Source organism: Dermacentor silvarum, chromosome 4 (assembly GCF_013339745.2).
Source record: "Dermacentor silvarum isolate Dsil-2018 chromosome 4, BIME_Dsil_1.4, whole genome shotgun sequence".
NCBI lineage: Eukaryota > Metazoa > Arthropoda > Arachnida > Ixodida > Ixodidae > Dermacentor > Dermacentor silvarum.
Genome location: NC_051157.2, coordinates 36,273,523 through 36,294,740, shown reverse-complemented (window position 1 = coordinate 36,294,740; position 21,218 = coordinate 36,273,523). Strand labels below are relative to the sequence as shown.

At 42.6% G+C, this 21,218-nt stretch overlaps 2 protein-coding genes across 6 annotated transcripts in view; one reads left to right on the top strand and one right to left on the bottom strand.

The window, feature by feature from the left end:
- Positions 1-15,059, bottom strand: part of LOC119449788 (coiled-coil domain-containing protein 22 homolog) — a 20,191-nt gene extending 5,132 nt beyond the window's left edge. The window contains 11 exon segments of the mRNA XM_037713051.2: positions 875-982; positions 1,057-1,158; positions 1,828-2,064; positions 4,783-4,953; positions 5,735-5,926; positions 7,483-7,634; positions 9,800-9,860; positions 11,202-11,326; positions 14,259-14,391; positions 14,474-14,645; positions 14,809-15,059. Coding sequence (XP_037568979.1) covers positions 875-982; positions 1,057-1,158; positions 1,828-2,064; positions 4,783-4,953; positions 5,735-5,926; positions 7,483-7,634; positions 9,800-9,860; positions 11,202-11,326; positions 14,259-14,391; positions 14,474-14,645; positions 14,809-14,858 — 1,503 coding nt within the window. The 5' untranslated portion in view covers positions 14,859-15,059.
- Positions 15,060-15,235: 176 nt separating this feature from the next.
- LOC119449783 (trichohyalin-like) overlaps positions 15,236-21,218 on the top strand; it is a 9,948-nt gene continuing 3,965 nt past the window's right edge. For 4 of the 5 annotated variants that reach the window (XR_007466355.1, XM_049665438.1, XM_037713046.2 and 1 more), the window contains exons 1-12: positions 15,236-15,447; positions 15,513-15,585; positions 15,683-15,738; positions 15,800-15,908; positions 16,013-16,084; positions 16,148-16,198; positions 16,295-16,456; positions 17,141-17,232; positions 17,326-17,412; positions 17,943-18,132; positions 19,336-19,407; positions 20,407-20,630. Coding sequence is in view for 4 of the 5 variants with exons in the window: in XM_049665438.1 (XP_049521395.1) it covers positions 15,407-15,447; positions 15,513-15,585; positions 15,683-15,738; positions 15,800-15,908; positions 16,013-16,084; positions 16,148-16,198; positions 16,295-16,456; positions 17,141-17,232; positions 17,326-17,412; positions 17,943-18,132; positions 19,336-19,407; positions 20,407-20,630 (1,229 nt within the window). In the remaining variant the exon portion in view is untranslated. The remainder of the gene's footprint in view (positions 15,448-15,512; positions 15,586-15,682; positions 15,739-15,799; positions 15,909-16,012; positions 16,085-16,147; positions 16,199-16,294; positions 16,457-17,140; positions 17,233-17,325; positions 17,413-17,942; positions 18,133-19,335; positions 19,408-20,406; positions 20,631-21,218) is intronic. The other variant, XM_049665440.1, reaches the window with a different exon arrangement.

Sequence of the window (21,218 nt, the reverse complement as noted above, 5' to 3'; positions counted from 1 at the left end):
GGCAGGACCCGCGGTCTCTCGTCAAGCCATTGGTCGAGCGCGTGCCAGCCTCGTAATCGTCACTTCCGCCGCAACAGGAAGTAGGGTCGGCAGCGAGCGCCGTCTCTCCGCGACTACCCTGAACTACGGGAACCTCCGCTCCAATGGGAAAACTAGCGACACGGCAGGCATCTAGTAAAGGAGGCATTGATTTGTTATTGCCAGTATCAGCCACTCGCTGCGACGGGTGATAATAAATGAAGTTGATTAGACGGAAAAGAATCCTTGCATAACAGCCCCAGAATGCTACACTATAAAATTGCTGTTGCTGCTCTGCCTTCCTGCATGCTCTTGCCAAAGTAGTATTTGTTGAAATAATTTTTCATTACCTAGAAGCAGATTAAATTGTAAAAGATTTCGAAAAAACTGTGCCAACAGCACGCCTTAATTTAACCTCCTCCCACCCTGTGCACTTCCATAGGCAAGGTTACTGGTCGAGCATGCTCAGAGAACCCAAGAACCATGTAATAGACACTTAACAGGTGTTCACTGCAAAACCATCAACTTCCAATTGGTCTTTCCAGAGAAAGCTTCACACACAAAACCAAAAATCTAATTATGGGTTTTAAAGGTGTACTGACATGATATTTTTGACTCTTCAGTCCTTGTGTTAAATGAAGGTCCGGACCTCTAAACCCTAGTAAATGTACTCGCAAGCCTCAGAGCACCCTAAATAATTTCAACTGCTCGGGGCTCTTCAATATGCCTATAAATATGAGTGTCCTTGCATTTTACCCCCATTCGAATGCAGCTGCAGCGGCCGCGAATTGAATCCACAACCTTGTGTTCACAGCAAACTTCTATGTAGTTTATAGCAGAGACACTAGTTTCTCACCTTTGCAATTTCCTCTTTCTGTTTCTTGATGTTGCCGACAATCTCGGTAATGCGTTTGGTGTAGGAAGAGCGGTTGACATCCTTGGGTAGCTTTTCATACTCGGCCACCTGAGAAAGGAAATTTTTTGTTTTCAAACATTTTAGCATCAACTTAGCTGAATTACTTTGCAGCAAGCACATACCAATTGCTTATGCATCTCCTCCTTTGTGCGTGCCTGCTCAGAGATCTCTCGCATCTTGTCTTTCATGGCTTTGATTTCTTCCAATTTCTGTTGAGTCTCATTCTGTAAGGGAGACATGAAATGAGCACAACAGGCATATAATACTTTGTATTCGTGTGGTCATATTATAGGGCTCTTCTTTAAGGGTTATCGCGTGTTGTTAGTACTGCGGGCCTTCACTGTGATGAATAAAACAGACCACAGGCAGTTTCTCCCTCGGGCAGTTATTCCTGGAATTTTGCAAGCTTTGATAAATGGTACAGGGGCACAGCTCTTGTGACCTTCTCACACACACGCACGTGCGTGAACACACGCAGTCTTAAGACGAACACTACTTGTAACTTTTTTTTTTATTATCATGCAATTCCACAACTTGGCACAATGACATAGATATGTGCAGTTTTGCCATCTAGCCTATACCACCCGCACCGCTAAAGAACACCTTGTACTTTTTCTTAATGTAATTCCACAATCAAGCATTACATTAAAGACATGGAAAAAGATATATTCAATGTAAGTTAACTCAGCCTTGTCTACAAGATGTGGAGGCCTGGCAACAATTCATTGTTTTGAATGTACAAGGAAACATAAAAATTTATTTTGTCCGAAAAAAAAAAAGGGCGATGTTATATAGCATCCTTTTCCTTGTTTACGCAACAAGAGCAGCATACAACTGCCTGCAGTGTACAAGTCATTTCAACAACAGTTCAGTTACCTGTAACAGATACTCACAAGGCGTTTGGAGCACTGTTCCTTGAGTTGGCGGTACTCTTCGATCAGAGGAGCCCTGTGCTTCTCCCATTGCATTGATAAGCTGACCAGTTTCTGAGCAGCAGTATCTATTTTTGCCTGGAGCTTCAAGATGTTCTCATCAGCATTTGGAAGCAGAGCTAGTGCCTTGTGCTCAAGCTCATTCTGACTCTCAAGCTCCAACCTCTGCGATTTCTTTTTCTCTATGTCACCGCTTATCTGCAAAACAACAGCAATGTTTTTAGCAATCTTGAAAGGTTGAGGAGACTTATACATCATATAAAGTAATTATCACAATGATCCAGTGACACCACTTATATTGCATAAAACAGAAGTAGTATTAGAAGATTCACTGGAAATTCAACCCATAGCTTTGATAATTGTCATCATGTTCTTTGATGAAAAGCTTTGCGGCACTAACACTGTATTTGAAACTTTGGTTTAGGAATGAGTGTGAAACCATGCACATAAGCAGTAGCAATGGGTGCCAAGTAAAGTTTCGTTGAAGTTCTGGAAGTAAACATATAAGGAACAGCAAAATTATGATGCCAAATGGAACGAGTCATACAACTTTGAAAATACTTAACTAAGCTCGGTATAATGTAGGAATTCCTTTTGCTCAATTCTATTCCTTTTTCACTGTTCATGGCCAGCCAACCTTGTTGAAAACGTGGGCAGAATGCCACTCAGACCACAGACAAAGCGTGAAAAGGAATAGCATTGGAATAAGAGTCATTATATTATGTCAGCCCTGTATTACAGTATAGACCACTTATAACGTAATCGTTTATAGTGCAGGACCGTATATAGTGCGGTCTTTTCAGACTCCCTGTTAATTTTCCCATAGCACTCTATGTATACACGTATCGCTTATAGTGCAGTTGCGGGAAACGAAATACCGGTTACAGTGCGGCTGCCTGGGAGTACGGAAGTCAACGGAGACGACGAACGCTCCCCTCAAACGGGCGCCCCAAAAAGTGCTCGAGGAAGAAAGAGAGACAAAGTGGAGGAGAAGGGCACGTGATGCGAACGAACAGCCAATGAGGCTGAAACCAGAATCTTGAGTGCAAGTCGTCAAATATCGCTGCGCGCATAGCGAGTGAGGGCCACGAAACTGCCAAGGCCGGCCAACGCTTGCTTCACGATAACGGCAGTACACGAAACTTCAGGGAAGCGGGCAGCGCCGGCACGGCATGGGGAAGGGCGCACGCAGAGACCGTGGAATGTGAGGGAGGAGGTCGGCAGAGAAGCGGATTTCGCCTCGGCAACTCCGCCACTTCGGTGGCTCCCCTCGCACCTCCCTCACTTTCGACTGTCACCGTGCACGCCCGCCGCCCTGCAGGCGCCGCCGCTACAGCCGGCCAGGCGCCAGCTCCCCGAAGTTTCGTTTTCTGCCGTTATCGGGAAGCGGGCGTTGGCCGGCCTGGGACAGCGCCGCTGCCGCAGCGTGCAAGGTCAACACGTGACTAGAAAGTAGAGGAAGTATAAAGAAGAAAGAAGGGTTCACTGCCATTTTTTACGCGTGGCTACGGTAGCGTGGCTGTGACGTCGGCACGTACACGCATGTTCCGGCGCAACGCAGAATTGGTGACCTTGCCATTTGAGAGAGGGTGAAATTTCCGTCGCCTTTTTTTCCTTTTTTTTTTTGTTCGCGCGCGACATTGAGGGGTCTCTCCTAAGCTTTTACTCTATGGCGGTGCCGGCGCAATGCCGGTCGGAGGCGCCGCCGCGTGATTTGGTTTGAATTAACGGGATTCGACTGTAAATTGAATGCAAAGGTTCTAGCCGCATTCCTCGGTTGTCGCAAATGCGTGGCGGCTCGGTGCACGTGTTTTGCATATGTGCGGGCCTTGAAAATTGTTGCTTTGGTTATAGTGCGGTACCGCTTATAGTGCGGATATTCGCAACTCTGGTGACTTACGTTATAAGCAGTCTACACTGTACTATATGTACTATACCTATGCATGATGATGTGGTACGCAGAGCGGAAATGCTATTGTTTGCATGCACAACTCTCATGCCAGAACTGGAAGGCAGAATGCTGCAGAGCATGAGGGTGTGTCCACTTAGCTCCATCATTTTTGCAGGAAAACACACTCTGCACTGCTATATTTCCGAAGACCTAAATGCACCGGGCCCCAAGTGCACGGATGTGACACTGTAACGTGATGGTTATACTGTGACAGTGGTCGAACAAGGGATATCTTTACAACCAGCATTTAGAAAATGGTTTCTTCATCAAAGCCCCGATGAAGACAAGTTTCCTTGTCGAAACAGTGGCTCCACAGTCATCCGTTGTTTGACCAGTGTTGATTATTGACTGATTAGCACACACAGGTTAGTAGCAATGCACTGTCTGTCACATTCATGCGCAGTCATCCGCGACTCTTTAAATCACACTTCCTTTCAATGCACACAGGACATGTTTAGTACAGTCCAGCTGGTAATAAAGCCAATATAACAAACAATTCTACTTCATTGAGAGGGGGAAAAAGGTGGGGGGCTAATATGATGCATTAAGCTGGCCATCTATGCATCAAAAAATAGTCTGCATGCCTTTGACCCTTTTCATAATTTGCAAGTGTGCTTCTCTGCACTGCATATTTACCCAACTAATGGTGGCACCGGTTATTGTTCAAATGAAGAAGTGCTAACTGCACATGCTGAGGTTGTCTCTTGCACATGGTTTCATCACGAGAGCCACATCTCTATATTTTCCATATCTACAATACAAGCAAACTGTGTTTGTACACACTTTTTTCAAAAATTCATGTACCGCCATTAGTTGGGCAAACTGCCCTGCAGGAAAGCTAGCTTTACAATTATGAAAATGTTTTGTTCAGCTGCCTTTGGTAGCCAGATATTAAGTGGGCATTCTCATTAACAGTGGACTGCGCTGTACACGTACATGGCATATACAGAAGGCACCCAACCTACCTGCTGCAAAGCTGCTGACACCTCCTTTTCTTGACCTTCAAGCTGACTAACGACTTCAGAGATGCTTTCTAGTTGGCTCTGCATTTGTTTGATCTTGGCCTCAGTCTCTTCCTCTGAACTCTGCTTCTGAAGTTCCAGCTGGGACCCGGATGTTTGCCTTGGCTCTTCGTCCTGCACGAGAAGCCGTTTCTTAATAAAGGCAATACCATGCTTTATCCCCTTCGGCGTGGTGTGCACAAATGTGCACAACAAAATAGTACATCAAAAGCTAAAGCACAGTTGAAAATAATGGTATTTAAATTATGTCGCACACATCTTTAAATAATTCTGGATAGAGCTCTGCTACACATTTGAATAATATGTGTAAAGTGCTACTATAGTAAAACGAGTTGCAAGGTAAACACATGCGTGTTTGCTTTCGGTGACAGTATGTCATGTAGTGGGTTCACTTTTTTCATTCTTTTTGATAGTGTTTGAAATCGATGACACTTTTCAAGTGGTTGGATAAGTGCTATTCAAAAATGCTAAACACAAAATAGTTGATGTTTTAATGTCTTATGTTTCCTGTAGAGAGTTCTGCATGGAGTCCACATTCTGTAAACATGACACTACTCACTGAAAAATTGAAAACCCTCAATCCATTCTGCGTACACTTTTCATAATTCTAATTTTCAATGGACAGAATTAATTGCCATTTAAAATGGCTTATTATCTCTTTCTTAGCCTTGGTGATGATGCTTCGTTTAACAGGAGCAAGAAAATGTTTTATTCCTTTAATTGTTTCGCAATGATGGGCCATTTTCAAGCACTGGAAAATTTCAAGGCATACTGTCAAACTGTCGTGCTCCACAAAAATATTATAAAGTGTCTGCGTATGTGTATATACACATGCATGCACATGTATGTTATGAAACTCAAAGGGCTAAATAGCTGAAAAATATGCCGAGCATACCTTTGTAAATTGCAGCTTCTCTGTTCTTGTAAACTTCGATTCCCTAGCGGCTGTGGGTTTATTGCTTGTGGAGGAGAGGGAAGACAGAAGCTTTGACACGTCTACCCGGGACTGCTCTGATGAGAGCAGAGACTGCTGGAATGCGTCGGCCACCCGTTTCTGGATACGCTCTTTCTTTCGCTGCCTGTGCTCCTGTTGGAACAAGCAGAGGAAGCCACTTAATCCAAACATCGCACTTCTGTGGTTTTTGCCCCCGAAAAGTCAGACAACAATGTGATAAGACAAACACAAGTGCAAACTTTTGTCTGTTAAAGATGAGTCGTTTTGTATGACTCTCATGGTCTTTTATCTGGTACAAAAGTTTAAGGACCGTGGGTTTAGCAAGTAAAGCTGAATATCCTCACACCCTATAATTTGCATCCTAGATTTGAATGGTGCTGCTCGTACTTGTGAGTGCATGCCAAATGTTATGTGCCTTCAAATGCACCATGCAGCCGCAGGCAAAGAGAATATTCAGTTTTTGGAAGACTCCCATGGTCCGTAGTCTTTTGTTCCCAGTGGCACTTTGTGGAAAGATACTAAGATGTTGAAAATGAGATGAACAAGAACTTGGGGGTAAAGCAACAAAAGAAGAAAAAAAAAAAGAGCAGCATAAGAAAGCAAGGAAGACTGCATCCTGAACATGTTTAACAGAGACCATTCAGATGACAAACATGCCCAGATTTGCACTTCGCGCAAACATTTCCCGCTACAAGATTACAAAGCTGAGCAAAATTTTGTAACTGCACGCTGTGAATGAACACGAAACACTAATTTTCATGCAAGGAATTCCTACCTCTTTAAGTAATCCAGCTGGAAACGCAAAACTGCATCATATACCACAAATAAATTTTGCTAACCTTCATATTACAGTCAAATACCTTTATAACGAAGTACTCGGGACCTCCAAAGTCCTTCATTATAAAGGTGACTTGGTTTTAAAGGTCACACACTGTAGCGCTCACAATAGAGCTGGCTAAGCATGTTCAACAAAAGAAAACTTTTATTTAACATAAATTCAAGAGTGACTTAAAGAAATAGGTGGCAAATATTTCAGTGCACAATTTGAGAGAATGTGAGACTGCAGCCAACCTTCACAGCGTGCTCCCCGGCAAAACGCAGGTACTACGCAAAGCAAAGCTGCAGATTGTCGAATGTCACTATCGTCTCCTTTGTTGTCAAAAGCTTCGTTCACTTACAGACATATCATCACAGAATCTTCATCACTGTCGCATTCTTTGACATTCTTGTCCTTTCCCCCTTACATGCCTTTCAAGACGTCGGTCATCAGTTACACTATCATCATTACGTCATCATCAAATGCAATGTATTTGTCAACCGTTGCATCTGTTGATGTGTCACAAAATATAGTGTACAAATTGAGTGATTCCTGAAGGAGTGCAGCAGGACGACTTTTGATATAGTCACGCTCATCAACTGCGCTGCCATTAGTGCCTGAGCCCACCTTGGTGGAGTCTTTGGAGGACAGCGCATCACCGCTATGTGGAATTCATTATAAAACAATAAATGAGGGACGCCTAAATTCCTTCATTGTACAGCAAATTTGTTGTAGTGGTCTTCGTTGTACAGGACTTCGCAATACATATCAAAGATAGGAGTTCAGCCAGGACACAATCAACCCATCGTTATACAGGTAATTTCATTGTAAAGGCGTTCAACTGAACATCCAGTAGAGTACTAATAATTACCTGCTGAGAGCCTTTTGAGAGTAAACCAGCTTGGTGCAGTTCAGCTTCTTGGTCTTGCATGGCAGCTGCCGATGCTGCATTGACTTCAAATACTGAAGCAGCGAGCATTCTTCTATCCAAAGCTTGCTTCCACAGTGGCTCTGTCAGGCCACCTGGAAAAATGGCAACCACTTTGACAATTGTAATATTTTAAGAATTCCTTTTCTTTTTCATGTTGCCTCGGCCTCACGTCATAAAAAGATATGACTTCACTCACAGCAGATATAAATGCAATCCTTCATTAGCAAGTTCATTAAAGTTGTGGCTGTAAAAGCCATGCCTTACACTGGCAAGTACAAGGTCCCAAACACTGACTGCTTTAAAATTGAACAATGGTGTAAACAGCAGAAAACATTAGCAGAATAAGTTGTTTCCTCCCTGAGGCTACATTCCTTGACTAAAGAAAACAACAAAATTGTGGTAAATATTTTATAATCACACACACACATACCCAGTAGAACTTCACGAGCATGTTCCTTGTTTATATGCCTTCCTGGTTGTAATTTCACTGACACCTGGTCCCACAACACAAACAATGCATTAGCATAATATGCTTTCTAGCTATTACTTCCTATTTCTGCACAACAGTTTGTTGTGTTGATTTTTCAACCTGGGGCTGTGCTTTGTAAGCATTTTTTTCTTCTAATTCTATTCATTTCTTGTCAGTAATCTTGCGGAGTGGCCAATCTAAGCAATAGAAAAAGCTTCAAGCAAGCCAATGACAAGGGGCAAAAGGAACCAATACAAAATAAGACCCCTGGATTGCAACATTATCTCATGGGATGCAGAATCTACCTTAATGGGCATTTTTCGTTGCCAGTGATGATAAAGAGATCTACCAGAGTAGTATAATATTTATCGAGAATCAGTAGCAACAAGATGATTAAACCACATATACTACATACTTGTATATATGCTGTCACATGTACATGAGCTCAAAGATGAAGCAGCTGTAGCAAAATTATTTCGCACATTGCGTCTCGTTTAGTTTTCACAAGAACAGGATGGACACAGTCTGAGAAGGCTAGATGCATTTCGCAAGATGATAGCACACACCTTTCATTCATATACCTTGCCAGCAAGTTCTCACAGTATACAGTAGAACCTCGTTCATATGTTTAAGGAATAAATGCAAGAAAAAACTGTACTAATGTACTAAACGTACGATCCGAAGTAATTAAAATATTTGACAGAATTTGACAACTGTAGCTGACACCTACGTAATGCGAATCAGTTACACACGAGACACAAGACGCCGAGGCGTGTCGAGCTGGTGGCGTTTCGGCAGCCTGAGACATGTTTAGTTTTTTTCTATTGCGTAGTGTTTTAAGACGGCGATGGGAAACCGAAACAAGATCGAGCTAGTGGGCCGATGCCAGATGACACCGAAGCGAAACGTGACACCTACATCGTGCACCTGCAGCAGGGAATGGCAGTGCGTTTGAATTATTGCCTACTAAATGCGTTCAGTACGCTACCAATGGCACTACGCCCCACTGCTCTGTAAAACAGATAGCTGAAGATGCTTATCGCGATAGGTATGGTGGCGATAGCTGTGAATGTGGCGTGCGATGACCCGGGAGGAGATCTGCTGGTAGCAGAATAAGAAACTGAGTGTGCGCACCAGCATTTTCATGCGAGACAAGCGGGCGAGTATTCCAATGAAGCTGCTGCGGCGGGTGGCTATGTACTGTTCTCGATTGCGTGTGCACCTTGCACATTCTCTTGTTCACATGGGATCTAGCGGCGGGAAAACATATCATATGATTGCAGTTTTCGATGTACTGAACGTTGGTGCTGAAAAATCGTGTTTTCCAGGAACGTATGAACTGCTAAAAGAGTAAGCGTAACTCTATTGGGTCATTTTTTGTGTTCTTGATCGCGAACGTTGGTGCCGGGAAATCCTACGTAACGGGATAATATCAACGAGGTTCTACTGTATTTCTCCTGATTCACGACATCATTAACTTTCCGTGCTAATGGAACTCTGTATACTTTTTTTACATTTTGTTTGAGGCCCCCATATCACATTTTATGTGGCTATGTAATAACAAAAGTTTACACAGAGGTTAAACATTGTAGGACCTTATTCTTGGAAACGATAAACTGTCATACAATGCAAGAAAATACACTTCATATTATATATGGTCAAGAGATTCCTCCAGTGGTAATGTATACCGCTGCTTGTCTCTCTTGATTGCGCTAATCGCCCAACGTCACACCAAAATGGCTAATAAATCACATTAATACTACAATATTAATGATGGCCTTATCTTACCAGGGTGCTCTCCAGGAAGGGTCAGTTTGCATGTTCGTAGCGTGCTTGAATCACTGTAGTCCTGAAATGCAAAATGAAAAACAAATGATCCACTAAAGTCAATCTTTAAATAAAAGAAAAATGTAATTAACAGGAATTAAACTTTGTTTTTAAACACTAGAGAAATGTTCTATAGCATTTCCGAAGCTGTGGTCACACTTTTGTTAAATTCTTTCAGCAATATCAATTTCGGTGCATGGTGACTGGCTTCTAGTGAAAGTGAACGTGGCAGAAGGAACCCGTGGAGTTGAGTGCGCCTTGCATCAGCATTATTTTAAAACTGCATGGTCGACGAGTGCAGTGACGGAATACAGGACACAACACTGTCGTCAACAAAGGTCCACTGTTGCAGTGATGCTCTGCGCCGAGTGCTAAGTATTGTGATGAGTTGCTAAAGGTAGGGGCCCTGCAAGCTAACCAAACTATCGCAGGTCTAAGGTTGGAATGTGCTAACTGTACTTTCCCTGCACACATTTAGTTCAAGCTTTAGAATCCCCTCAAGGCAGCAATAAGGTTTATCATGCACATATTCTGTGCAGCCCCCTACTGGTCAATTGAGCCTAACTTCCAAACAGTGCATCCCATCCTCAATTCTCCCAGCATATGAGCGTAGTATAAGAGCAGTTCCTTCTGACATATACCTATCTTATAAAAACGTTTGAAAATCACTACTACAGAACTGCAAACAGCCAATGACTGCTAAAGCCAGTGTGTCACACAGACATTTAGTCGATCCTGCCAATTTCAGTGCAGTGTTCTTCGATGCTACAGGGCCAATGTCATCTCAAGGTCCGGCATTGATCGGCCATTTAAACATGTTGCCTATACACCTAATCTGCCATTGGAACTGACTTGTTCCAAGTAATAGCAGAAAATATGGCTCCAGAAGTGCTCCAAATGTTTTATTGGAATTCAGCAATAAAAAAAAAAGGGTTACATATCTTTCTTTTTTCTTGCTGTGCTGTCTAGACCACTGACCATTTGATTTATTGGTTTGTGTAATTTAACATCCCAAAGCAACACATGAGCTAGGAGGTAAGCTGTGGTCGAGGGTTCACAAGCACGATCCCAGTTCCAACTAAACCTAATGCTAAGCAAGTTCTTGCAGTCTACTCCCACAACAATGATTGTGTGACAGCTGGGAACCAGAACAACCACCTTAGAAAGCCATATCCACTGAGCAAATGTGGCAAGTGAGAAAACCATTTCATCCGGGCCGTACATCTACTTGTACTTGACTTATGCAGTTATACTGCAGTGTATATGCCAAAATGTATATGTACATATATATATACACATACCAGTAGGCAACCTTTGTAGTCAAGTAAACAAATAAGCACAAAAAACACCAAAAGAAGTTTACCTCTTTCCACCAATGGCCTCCTTTCCAGCGAACACCACTCCTCTTGCAATAGTTTGGAAGCCAAGGTGCTTTCAATTGCCTAGAAATTTGCTCTGATATCGACCTTGAAATCAAAGCTGCTGTTCCTGGGTTGCACAAAATATTAACCAGAATAAGTAAGTGAACTGCGGTACCATTAGAAGCAAATTTTCAGATACTGCGTGTGGCACAATGAAAGTTTTCTTGAGCCTGTAGCCAGTTACAATCTAAGAAATCAGAACAGGCTCCTCTAGAGAAAAAGTGCTGTTTCTCCCCGTTTACCTTGCATTTTCCCATAATATAGCTTCCTTAGGGATAACATAGGCACAAAAAGGGGGCACTTCAGTGGTGTAGCAACAATAAGCTGTCCACTGCTGTTCACCATAAGCACGAGAAATTAAGACTGGGAAGTGTGTGGATGAAGAAGATGGGTGCCTAGTACAGATGTATGCACAGTAATATGGAACACATTGTGAACAGATCAGGATTGATTGAAAAGACAACATAAATATTTTAGAATCCATCCAAAATCGCAGTGCACGTTCCCTTTCTTCAGACTATGCATGCACATCTAGTGTATCAACTATTTAATGTCTTTAATGTCTTGGACCTCCCAACTCTTTCTTCATGCCAAAAACTGCCCTGTATACTTCTCTTTCATAAGATCTATTACAATGCACAATTAAAACATGATCTTTCAGAGCCATCCTATGTAGTAAACGTAAGTGATCACCAGCATAAAGTACACATGCATTTCCCTGTACAAAGCTATTCCTTGACTCATGCCCCCATACATTTTAACGAATGGAATCACCTGCCTGCCTACGTCGCTGAACTGAGCGATGCAGTTGCATTTAAAGCTGTAGCTGAAGTTGAACATAATTATGTTCTTAGCAGCCACATCGTTTTGTTCTTACCCGCCGGGGTGGCTCAGTCAGCTAAGGCGTTGCGCTGCTGAGCACGAGGTCGCGGGATCGAATCCCGGCCCCGGCGGCCGCATTTCGATAGAGGCGAAATGCAAAAACGCCCGTGTGCTTGATTTGTAGTGCACGTTAAAGAACCCCAGGTGGTCAAAATTAATCCGGAGCCCTCCACTAGGGTGTGCCTCATAATAAGAACTGGTTTTGGCACGTAAAACCCCAGAAAGAATTGTTTTGTTCTTGTAATGGTTATCTGTTACCCACTCCCTTCTGTAACACCTCTGCATCTTGAAGGTATTAAAATAAATAAACATTCCAAAGCAATGCACGGCACCACAGTGAGAACTCTGGATTAGTCTGTCTAGCTAGTGCTCTTTAATGTGCACCCAAAGCTTGGTACACGAAACATACTTGCACAGAAATGCTGCAGCTGGTAGTCGAACCCATGACCTCGTGCTCAACAGCAAAACACCATAGCCACTGAGCCACTGATGTGGTCTATCAGGGGACGTATCAGATCAGGGGACGTATTCTGCGACATTCATACTTGACAATAGTATTGCCTCGATGACAGTATCACTGTCAGGTGCACGCTCTTGGCTGGTTGAGCGAAATCGGATGAGCTGATTGGCTGGTTGAGCACTACGGCACGTGAAGGCGATATATCGCTGAGGCAATCATAGCAGAAAACGTCCCCAGGAGAGTTAAATGGCTGGTGCACATATATTCGTTCCCTATTGGCACTTTTGCCAGCGAATTCATAGGTTCTGCCAAACATACAGTTCAAAGTCCAACGTTGCACTCTTTGTAGTAAATACAATAGCACCTTTCAATTCCAGGCTACAAGTGCAAGTGGTGAAGATGTTTTAAGATTATTTCACAGCTCTTGTGGCATCCAGACTTTTTATTGTAACCAGTGCATTTGCCTGCTCATTGTGTATGTTTTCTATTATTCTTTTTGACAATTATATCTGTTCTGGACTCTCAGTTCTCTTGGATATACTCGAGATGCCACATTGCAGGCATTTCTTGTTTTTTTCATAGCACATTCAACGGCATCTAATCAGCCAGCATGCACAGCAAAGCATAACAATATGGATGTTCACTGCTAAAGCGAATAACGGTAGTGTTACTGAACGTCTGTAGGACTATGCAAGCTAAGTAAAAGAATGGTCAGCAGGCTCACTTACACACATTTCAAGCCTATATGAGTACAAATGGGAGTAATTTTTGGTTCATAAAAACTTCATGAGCGGGTGCCAGTGAATGCAACAGACAATATTTGAACATGAATGAATGCAGTAATAAATTATGTGGTACTAGATAGCCTGTAGCTGACAATGCCATAGGCCAGCACAATTTATGAGTGCAAGCAAGGGCCGTATTCTGAAACGTTCCGCTTTGGCAAAATTTCTTTTTCGTTTTCAGGCGCGTGATGATTGGCTGTTTTAGCAAAATTGGATGGTTGAGCCCGATGTCATTCAATTTTGCTCAACCAGCCAATCAGCGCATGCCTGAAAGCGAAAAAAGAAATTTCGCCGGAGTGGAACGTTTCAGAATACGGCCCCAAGACAGTGGTTCCCAAGACGTTTGCAACTTGAATTATGTGATCAACAGTGCTTGAACAAGGGATGTTTCAAGCTAGAGCCAAGATTTTGACAACTTGATGAAGACAAGTCACTTGTCAAAATGCCGGCAACAGCTGCATACCGGTGTCACACGGGGCACTTTCTATAGCGATCGGGCCCTACCCGGATCGAATTTCGCAATCGCGATTGGCTCCCTTGTTCAACCTGCGTAAATGAACCGATCGCGATGGAGAAATTCGATCCTGATCGGGCTCGATCTAAAGTGTCCCGTGTGACACCGGTATTAAGCATCCGTTGTTCAACCACTGTTGATCACTTGATGAGTGCACTCAATTGCACCCTCTGCAAAGTTGAGAGCATTAGCAGTTTTGAGTGCAAAGGCGAGTCCCAATACGGGCGGGTAGATGCAAGTGTGAGAGTGTGCCAGAATAAAGTATTTTTGAACAAATATAGCTGTTTCTTTTTATCATCTAATTTCGCTGGGGCACGGATAATAATACGCGCTCGACGATTGCAACATTTTTACTTACCGAGTTGCTGGTCCACAGCCTTTTCACTTTCCTTGGGTAATTTCTCAAAGAGGAACATGAATATCCTCCTCATCTCCGCCTCATTCGAATACAGGAAGGTCTGATAGCCGAGGTCTCCTTTGAATCCCAGCTCCTAAATATGCGTGGAGCACAGTGCGTCAGTTTCGGTACAGTTGACCAACCACCACTCAACAAAAACTGTGGTAACGACTTACGCTGCAAGCGTTCGCCAATGTCATGCCCAAGTTATAGCGCTCAACCATGTTAGTGGATATGTGCAGGGGAAGCTCTCTTTCTGGCGAAATCAAGCGAAGGCAGCGCACCACCGCTTCGACAGTGACTTCTGTTGTAAACTGCTTGAGCGATACAACGTCTTCATCGAACTCGCTAAAAAAACAAGAGAGGAAAAACAATAAGAGAAACAAGCCGTCAAACCTAGACTAGAAGCAGACATGTACAAGGAGCCGATGAGATTTAATACGACGGTTGCAACGCAACAATCTCCGGCAGATCCATGGCCAAACCGTGCGCGGTTAGCACCGTTACTTACCAACCGATCTGGCGCAGTGCATGAATTATTATCTGGTCCACTTCTTCCATTGTTATTTTTGCAGTCTGTCGAAGGCAACAAAGGACTTCACTGCCAAGTAGCAGCTTAGGTAGCAGAGGCACGCCTTCCCGTCACGAGAGCTTCCCGTACCTCAAGATGCGGTGCGTGGAGATGCGAGCTGTCCGGATCACGGTGGTCCGGATCAAGGCGGCTACCGCGCTACGCCCACCATACCGCAACTGCGTGTTCGCTCTAAGTGGAAAGCGCAGCAATTTCTTTCTGCAGATAGAATCGGTTCACAAAATAAGGAGCTGTGTAAAATGTTGTTAACTTTAAGCAACCTTTTGGCTTGAATAAGTTCATCTGTATCAGGAAGCGTATCAGGTGATCGGCCGTATCGGCCGTATTGGCGCCACGGTCGGCCAGTAGCATTTGTTTACAAATGGCGAATGGAGTAGCGGCTCGTTTGAATTTCATTTTTTTATAGTGAACACGCCTCTTTCGTGCGATTATTGCGTGCAGCTGCGCAGTCGTAATGCCGCTGTAACGAACTGTGCTGGCTCAAGAAAAAAAATATTTTTTTTTTCCTTACCCGATCATGGATACGAATCAACGACGTCACAGAGAAGCGTCTCTTAGGTGAGCTAATTAACTAATAATGCTTTTGTCATTTTCATATATACAATACTCACTCTTAATTTCAGGACGTTCGAACCATTCCTAAAAGAATATGACTCGCTGCTGCGTTATATACTTACCGAGGTACAGCATTTTCAGGTAAAGCGTGGATCGACATTTGTATGCGCGCGTAATGTGTACGCCGTTTTCAAAGACCATGCACTCCTCTGATTTTCTACCTTTCATCCTCTTTCAGAATGAAATACGATCACTCAAGAAGGAAGCGCTCATCCTAGTTGCTAGCAATCGCTGGTAATTCTTGTGTTTTGTTTGTTCTTTGAGCTCTCTCATGCTCATTTCTCTCTCTTTCCAGTCTCCACCGAGATCTGAGACGCCAAGTGGAACAAAATTTAGCATCCGATCCGCCCCATTGCAACCAACTTTTAAGAGATCTTCAGTCTCATTTGGACACTGTTACAGAGGCAGGTTTAGTTCTCTCATTCACTGTGATGAAAAACGCAAGTTACCGCTACCTAATTTCTCTTTTCCTTTTTCTTTCCCATACTAATGATGACATCTTTCGCAGGACAAAAATATCACATCCAAAATGCTCCAAACAGCACTTCAGGAGATAGATAGTCTTGAAAACCAGCTACAGGTATAATGCAGTTATATAGTGACATAGAAATTTAATTGTGGTTAATTTCTCTTTGCCTTTCAGGAAAAAAGAGACTTTGTTGATAGAGATACCTTTAACCAATCTATAGAAAAAGTAAGTGTGCTGAGTAGAAACTAGCGGTACTTTTTTTTTTTTTTAGCAGTCCTGAAAATTAACATTTAATATGGCATTCGTGTTTCTATATTTTAGATGAAAGCTGACTATGAAAATAGGTACAAGGAAAAATTTTGTGAGCTAGAGAAAACTAAAAGTGAGCTCTTTGAGGCTCAGAAAAATCTTCACAACACAAAGTTGCGTTTGGCACGCTACAGCGAGCCAGTATGCGTGATTGAAAACCAGCTCCAGGAGAAGGTAAGTGAAGCTACACTAACCGTGAACATGCATGTGTTTATCTAATGTTCTTTCTCAGTCGTATATGTCTATGAATGTTTTGTAAGACGTATGCACGGTTCCAGACATCTGGTGCATGCACCTGTCATACTAACATGAATGTTTTATAAATGAGAATCAATTTTATACTTCAAATTAAAAAGGACTTAGTGTGAAATGTCATTCAACTTGGTAATAATTGAATGAAAACTAAAGAAGATTACAGTCCAGATATACCAGATAGGTCAGTACTACCCTGAGAGGGCAGTTGGTCAGCCAGGAAATAAACACAAACAAAAGACCGATGCAATGCTGCTTTCAAATTTCTTCACCGGCTTCCTGTGATGTCATGTTTTTTTTTCCTCTATCTTCTCGAGTTTATTTGTCTATCTATAAGAGGGTTACGTTGCATTCAGAATAAGCAAATATGTAACATGGTGAGTTGCAGTATTTCTAAATAACAGAAATAACGGCAAAAGACTGTGAAATCTGTAACATCACTCTGTGGTGACTGGCATAACAGTTTGGATGCAAAATTCAAGAAAAAAAATTTTTGCATTCACTTTGTGCTCTATTAATTAACCTTTCCCTGCCAAAGAAACCTAATGTTTTGACACAACATTCTACCAGTGTAAACTGAACATGGGAAATACTTTTCAACTTCAGGAAAAAAAACTTGATGAGGTTCTGGAGTGCCTGCAACAAACTCAGGAGAAACTCATTTTGGCAGAAGAAGAGCGGACCGATGCGATTTCAAAGTATTCGTTAACTACATAATCCGTGTTCTTTAGCACGGTATTTCGTCCTCTATTTTCACAAGTATAATGATCACCATGGCACTGTCATTGCAGGCTTGCAGCACTTGAAGCTCAGCTGAATAAATTCAATGCGGAAAGCACTAACCATTCACAAGAGTTGAAGTCCTGTCAGAATCGAAGGTTTGTATACACAGTTACATCACAGACTATTCATATCAGTGATTGACTGATAGTGATGGTCAACTTTTGAAGCAATCAGATTAAATTTACATGAGGTGAATGTAGAGCCGAACAAGGTAAGGCAAGCACAGAAAGATATTGGAATGTGTAAGTGAAATGTCTTTCCTTCTGTCCTTCATTGTGGCTGTGAGCATTTAAGCCTATTTGCCACAGCAAATACAGTACATGTACAAAATGCCATGAGGAGGAGAGGTTAAAAGCTGCATCAACAATACTTAAATTAAACCCCATTTCCCACGCACTTTCCTGCTCTAAATATTAGATGTAGCATTTCTCACATTTGTATGCGGTCATTATATAAGGCTTTCGTTACGTGATTGTGCTAGTCAGTGAAGCCGTAGAAAGACAACCTTTGCTGCCTGTATGGTTAAATGTACACACAATACTTCAGACTTCTTAAAAAGAAATTGTGTTGTCAGGGTTACAAACGAAAGATGTGGTAATTTCTTTATTTTTCTGTTAATTTACAGCAAGGCACTACAAGAACAACTTAGCTCTGCACTGGAGCATGCTCAGGAAAGCGTCAGCATCGCAGAGCGAGCACTTCTTGAAAAACAAGAAGTGCAGCTGAGATGTGAGCAGCTGGAAAGCGAAGTAATGGAGTTAGGAACTTCGCTTGAAGCTGTGGTGGAAGAAGCCGCTCATCATACAGCAAGTGAGGTGAATTGGGCTTGCTGTGTGAACTAGAGCTCTACTGCTTCATTTGTGTTGGTACCCCGAGAGTCATAAGGGTTCTTGGTAGTCAGGTAGTCAGAAGTTGTCGTGGGGCAAGGTAAGCGCTATGTGATGTAAAAAGTTAAAAGGTAATAATGATAAAAAAAAAACAACTCTACCAGATCAGTGCAATCTGAAGAAAATTCACAGTGATATCTGCAGCATTATTGACTCACACATTTGCCTTTTTACTCCGACTTCATTACATTCACTTGCCTTGTAGACAAAGCAAGTTTGCAATTTTAGAAGGGCCTAAGGCAAATAAATGGCTGCTTAAGGACAGACGAGAGAAGTAAGCAATGTGTAATGACAATGCCTTTTTCTTGGTTTATGCATTTCAAATTTGGCACGCCAGGGCACACAACACCATCAATGGAGTCTTCTTGTGGTTTTATATGGTGCATATGAAGGGGGGAGTAGGTGTAGCTCTGCAATCGCATGTTTGACTAGCACGCAGCAAACTCGGGGCCAAACTGTGAGGTGGAATGTGATATTTTTGTTTCTTTTCACCCTGCTTTGAGTTATGTTTTTCAGGGAAAAGTTAATGCATCTTCACTGAAATGCGGCAACTGTTAAACTCAAGGCACAAATAGTGCGTCAAGATTGTGCAGTTGATTTAGTCACAATGGCGATGCATGTGGCAGTTTCTAAATTTTACTGTCTAAGGACATGGGATAGACTACACAATACCTGTCTGTAAAAGGTCCGTCCAGTGAAACCGTTTATCAAACACTAATATTTATGTAGATGGCCAAGACGATAAAGGCACAGAGTAGAGATTTCATGTAACAGAAGTATTCAAGGATGCGGTACTGTTTTAAGCTTATAATACAGGTTTAAGAACAGAACTTCATAGAGGACTGGTACCCATATTTTATTACATAATTTCACAAGGGCAATAATACTGCGAATAATGTGTCTGTATTTGAATTTCCACATGGTGTGCAAATTGAAATACTGCCAGATAATTCAAAAATTGAAAAAAAGAACTATATATATAAATTGTTTGTGGGCTTCTTATGAGATGACTAATAAAAAATCGGGCCCCTCGACTTCCTTTCGTCTCGTTCATATATATATATCACAGTGCTGTCGTTCGTGTGAACACATTCATTGGTTGATTTCTCCCCAATTCCACATCAATTGCAGGTGGAGAAGTTTCGTGAGAAAGGTAACCAGCGTATAAAAGAACTCATCAAGCAAATTGGGCAGCTTCAGCAGGTACAGGCTAACAAATTTTAATAGCAAGAGCCAAGACTGGTTGCATGTTGAAAATCCAAGCAGGCTGTACATTAAATTCTTACTCTAAAAATCAGACCATATGATGCACTGAGAGAGTTATTGCAATGCTGATTAGCAAATCTTGAATGACGTCAACAAATGCTCTTCACTGCATTGAGGACTTTCCAGGTGTTGCACAATGTGGAAGTTAAAATCGTTGCCGCAATAGTGTTGTACAATCATGCCAGCTCATAGCATATATTCTATGCACCTTCTATTCCTGATCACTAATGCTACCAGTGCAGCTGTGACATATATATTGTGCTTGCATGAATATGATGCAATATTATCTGCATGCATGCGTGCGTGATTTACAGCTCAACTAAGCGCATCACAATTGGAAGCATGCTACGAATATAATGGACAGATTTCATCCACCCTCTCTCACAAATTGCATGCTTCAAATTTAAAGTGAAGATGCTGCAAACTCTGCCACTAGACAACTAAGCCATACGGGAGAGCCAGTCTGTTGATAAGCAGGGTTCTGTCCGGAGTTTCAACTTTCATAAAGAAGGCAGGGAAGGGGGGGAGGTGAGGGCTCGTAGCTTGACATATTCAAGATCGTTAAAATCGTTATATGAACAAGTCCTCACAATTATTCCGCGCAAATGTTCGGAGTATTACAACTTTCTCACTACGGGGGAGGGGGCTTTTCAGCTATAAGCGTATTGCCGTGAAACCACACTGCACTTCAATGGAGAGCTTCACGGCAATGCTCTCTGCGCTGCCATGAAGTCGCACCGCAAAGCATTAGTATTTGCGTGTACTAGAATGTGCGCCCTGCACTTCGTACTTTTAAAGTTCTCATATTTCTTGCATGGGTAATACACACAGGAATGCGAGATTTGCAGACGCAGAACACTAGCATGTTACGAAAACTACGTCACGTACGACGCCGGATGGCATCAGGTGATACAGGTCGGGTAAATTTTTTTACAGGCTTTGCAGCAGCAGCAGTCACTCGCAGCTCACTTGGCCGACGAGAACAGCAGATTAAGGGAGGAGACGGGAAGGCTCCAGAAACGCCAAGCAGACTTGAGGGTCAACCGCGACCCTGCTTTTCAGGCACTTAGCCAGACATTGACGCAGGCCGAAAGAATGTGCCAAAAGCATCGACTCGCTGCAGAATCGCTGCAGGACAAGTTGTTACACCAAGAAAAACAGTGAGTGATCAGCCAGATGTGCCTGAAACACGCATGCATCTAGAACGGTTGATAGGCCGCAGTGGTCTCAAGTGAGAAAATACTGAGTTTGACGCAGTTTAAAACAGACAAGTAACAAAAATATATATGAAACCTGCTTTAGAAAACAGCGTTTTCTGACGTTCACTGCCTGCATTATGTTATGCCACGTGTAAAAAGAGCTGCACAGCTCAACACACATAATTTCCTCTTATAAGAATAATCAAGGAAAGGGGAAAACTTGTTAAAGGGACACTACAGAGAAACGTTTTTTTGAGCTGTATTAGTAAATTACAATTATACAATACCAACAAAGCCACTCTTACCGTGAGATGAGGCTTGGTAAGCCAGAAAAGTTGCAAAGACAAGAAACACGTGTTGACGCTGCCTTGAATTTTTCGCACCAGCCCGTTGTGACATCATGGCTTTTAACGCAATAGTGTTGAGGGCCCTGTGGCACAGAAAATTATGTCTGTTTCGGCGTTGGCGGAGTTTCTGTGACCGCAAGTTTCCGTATATATTTAGGTATATGTATAGCCTTGCTATATGACATGCAGTTTATGCGGGTTA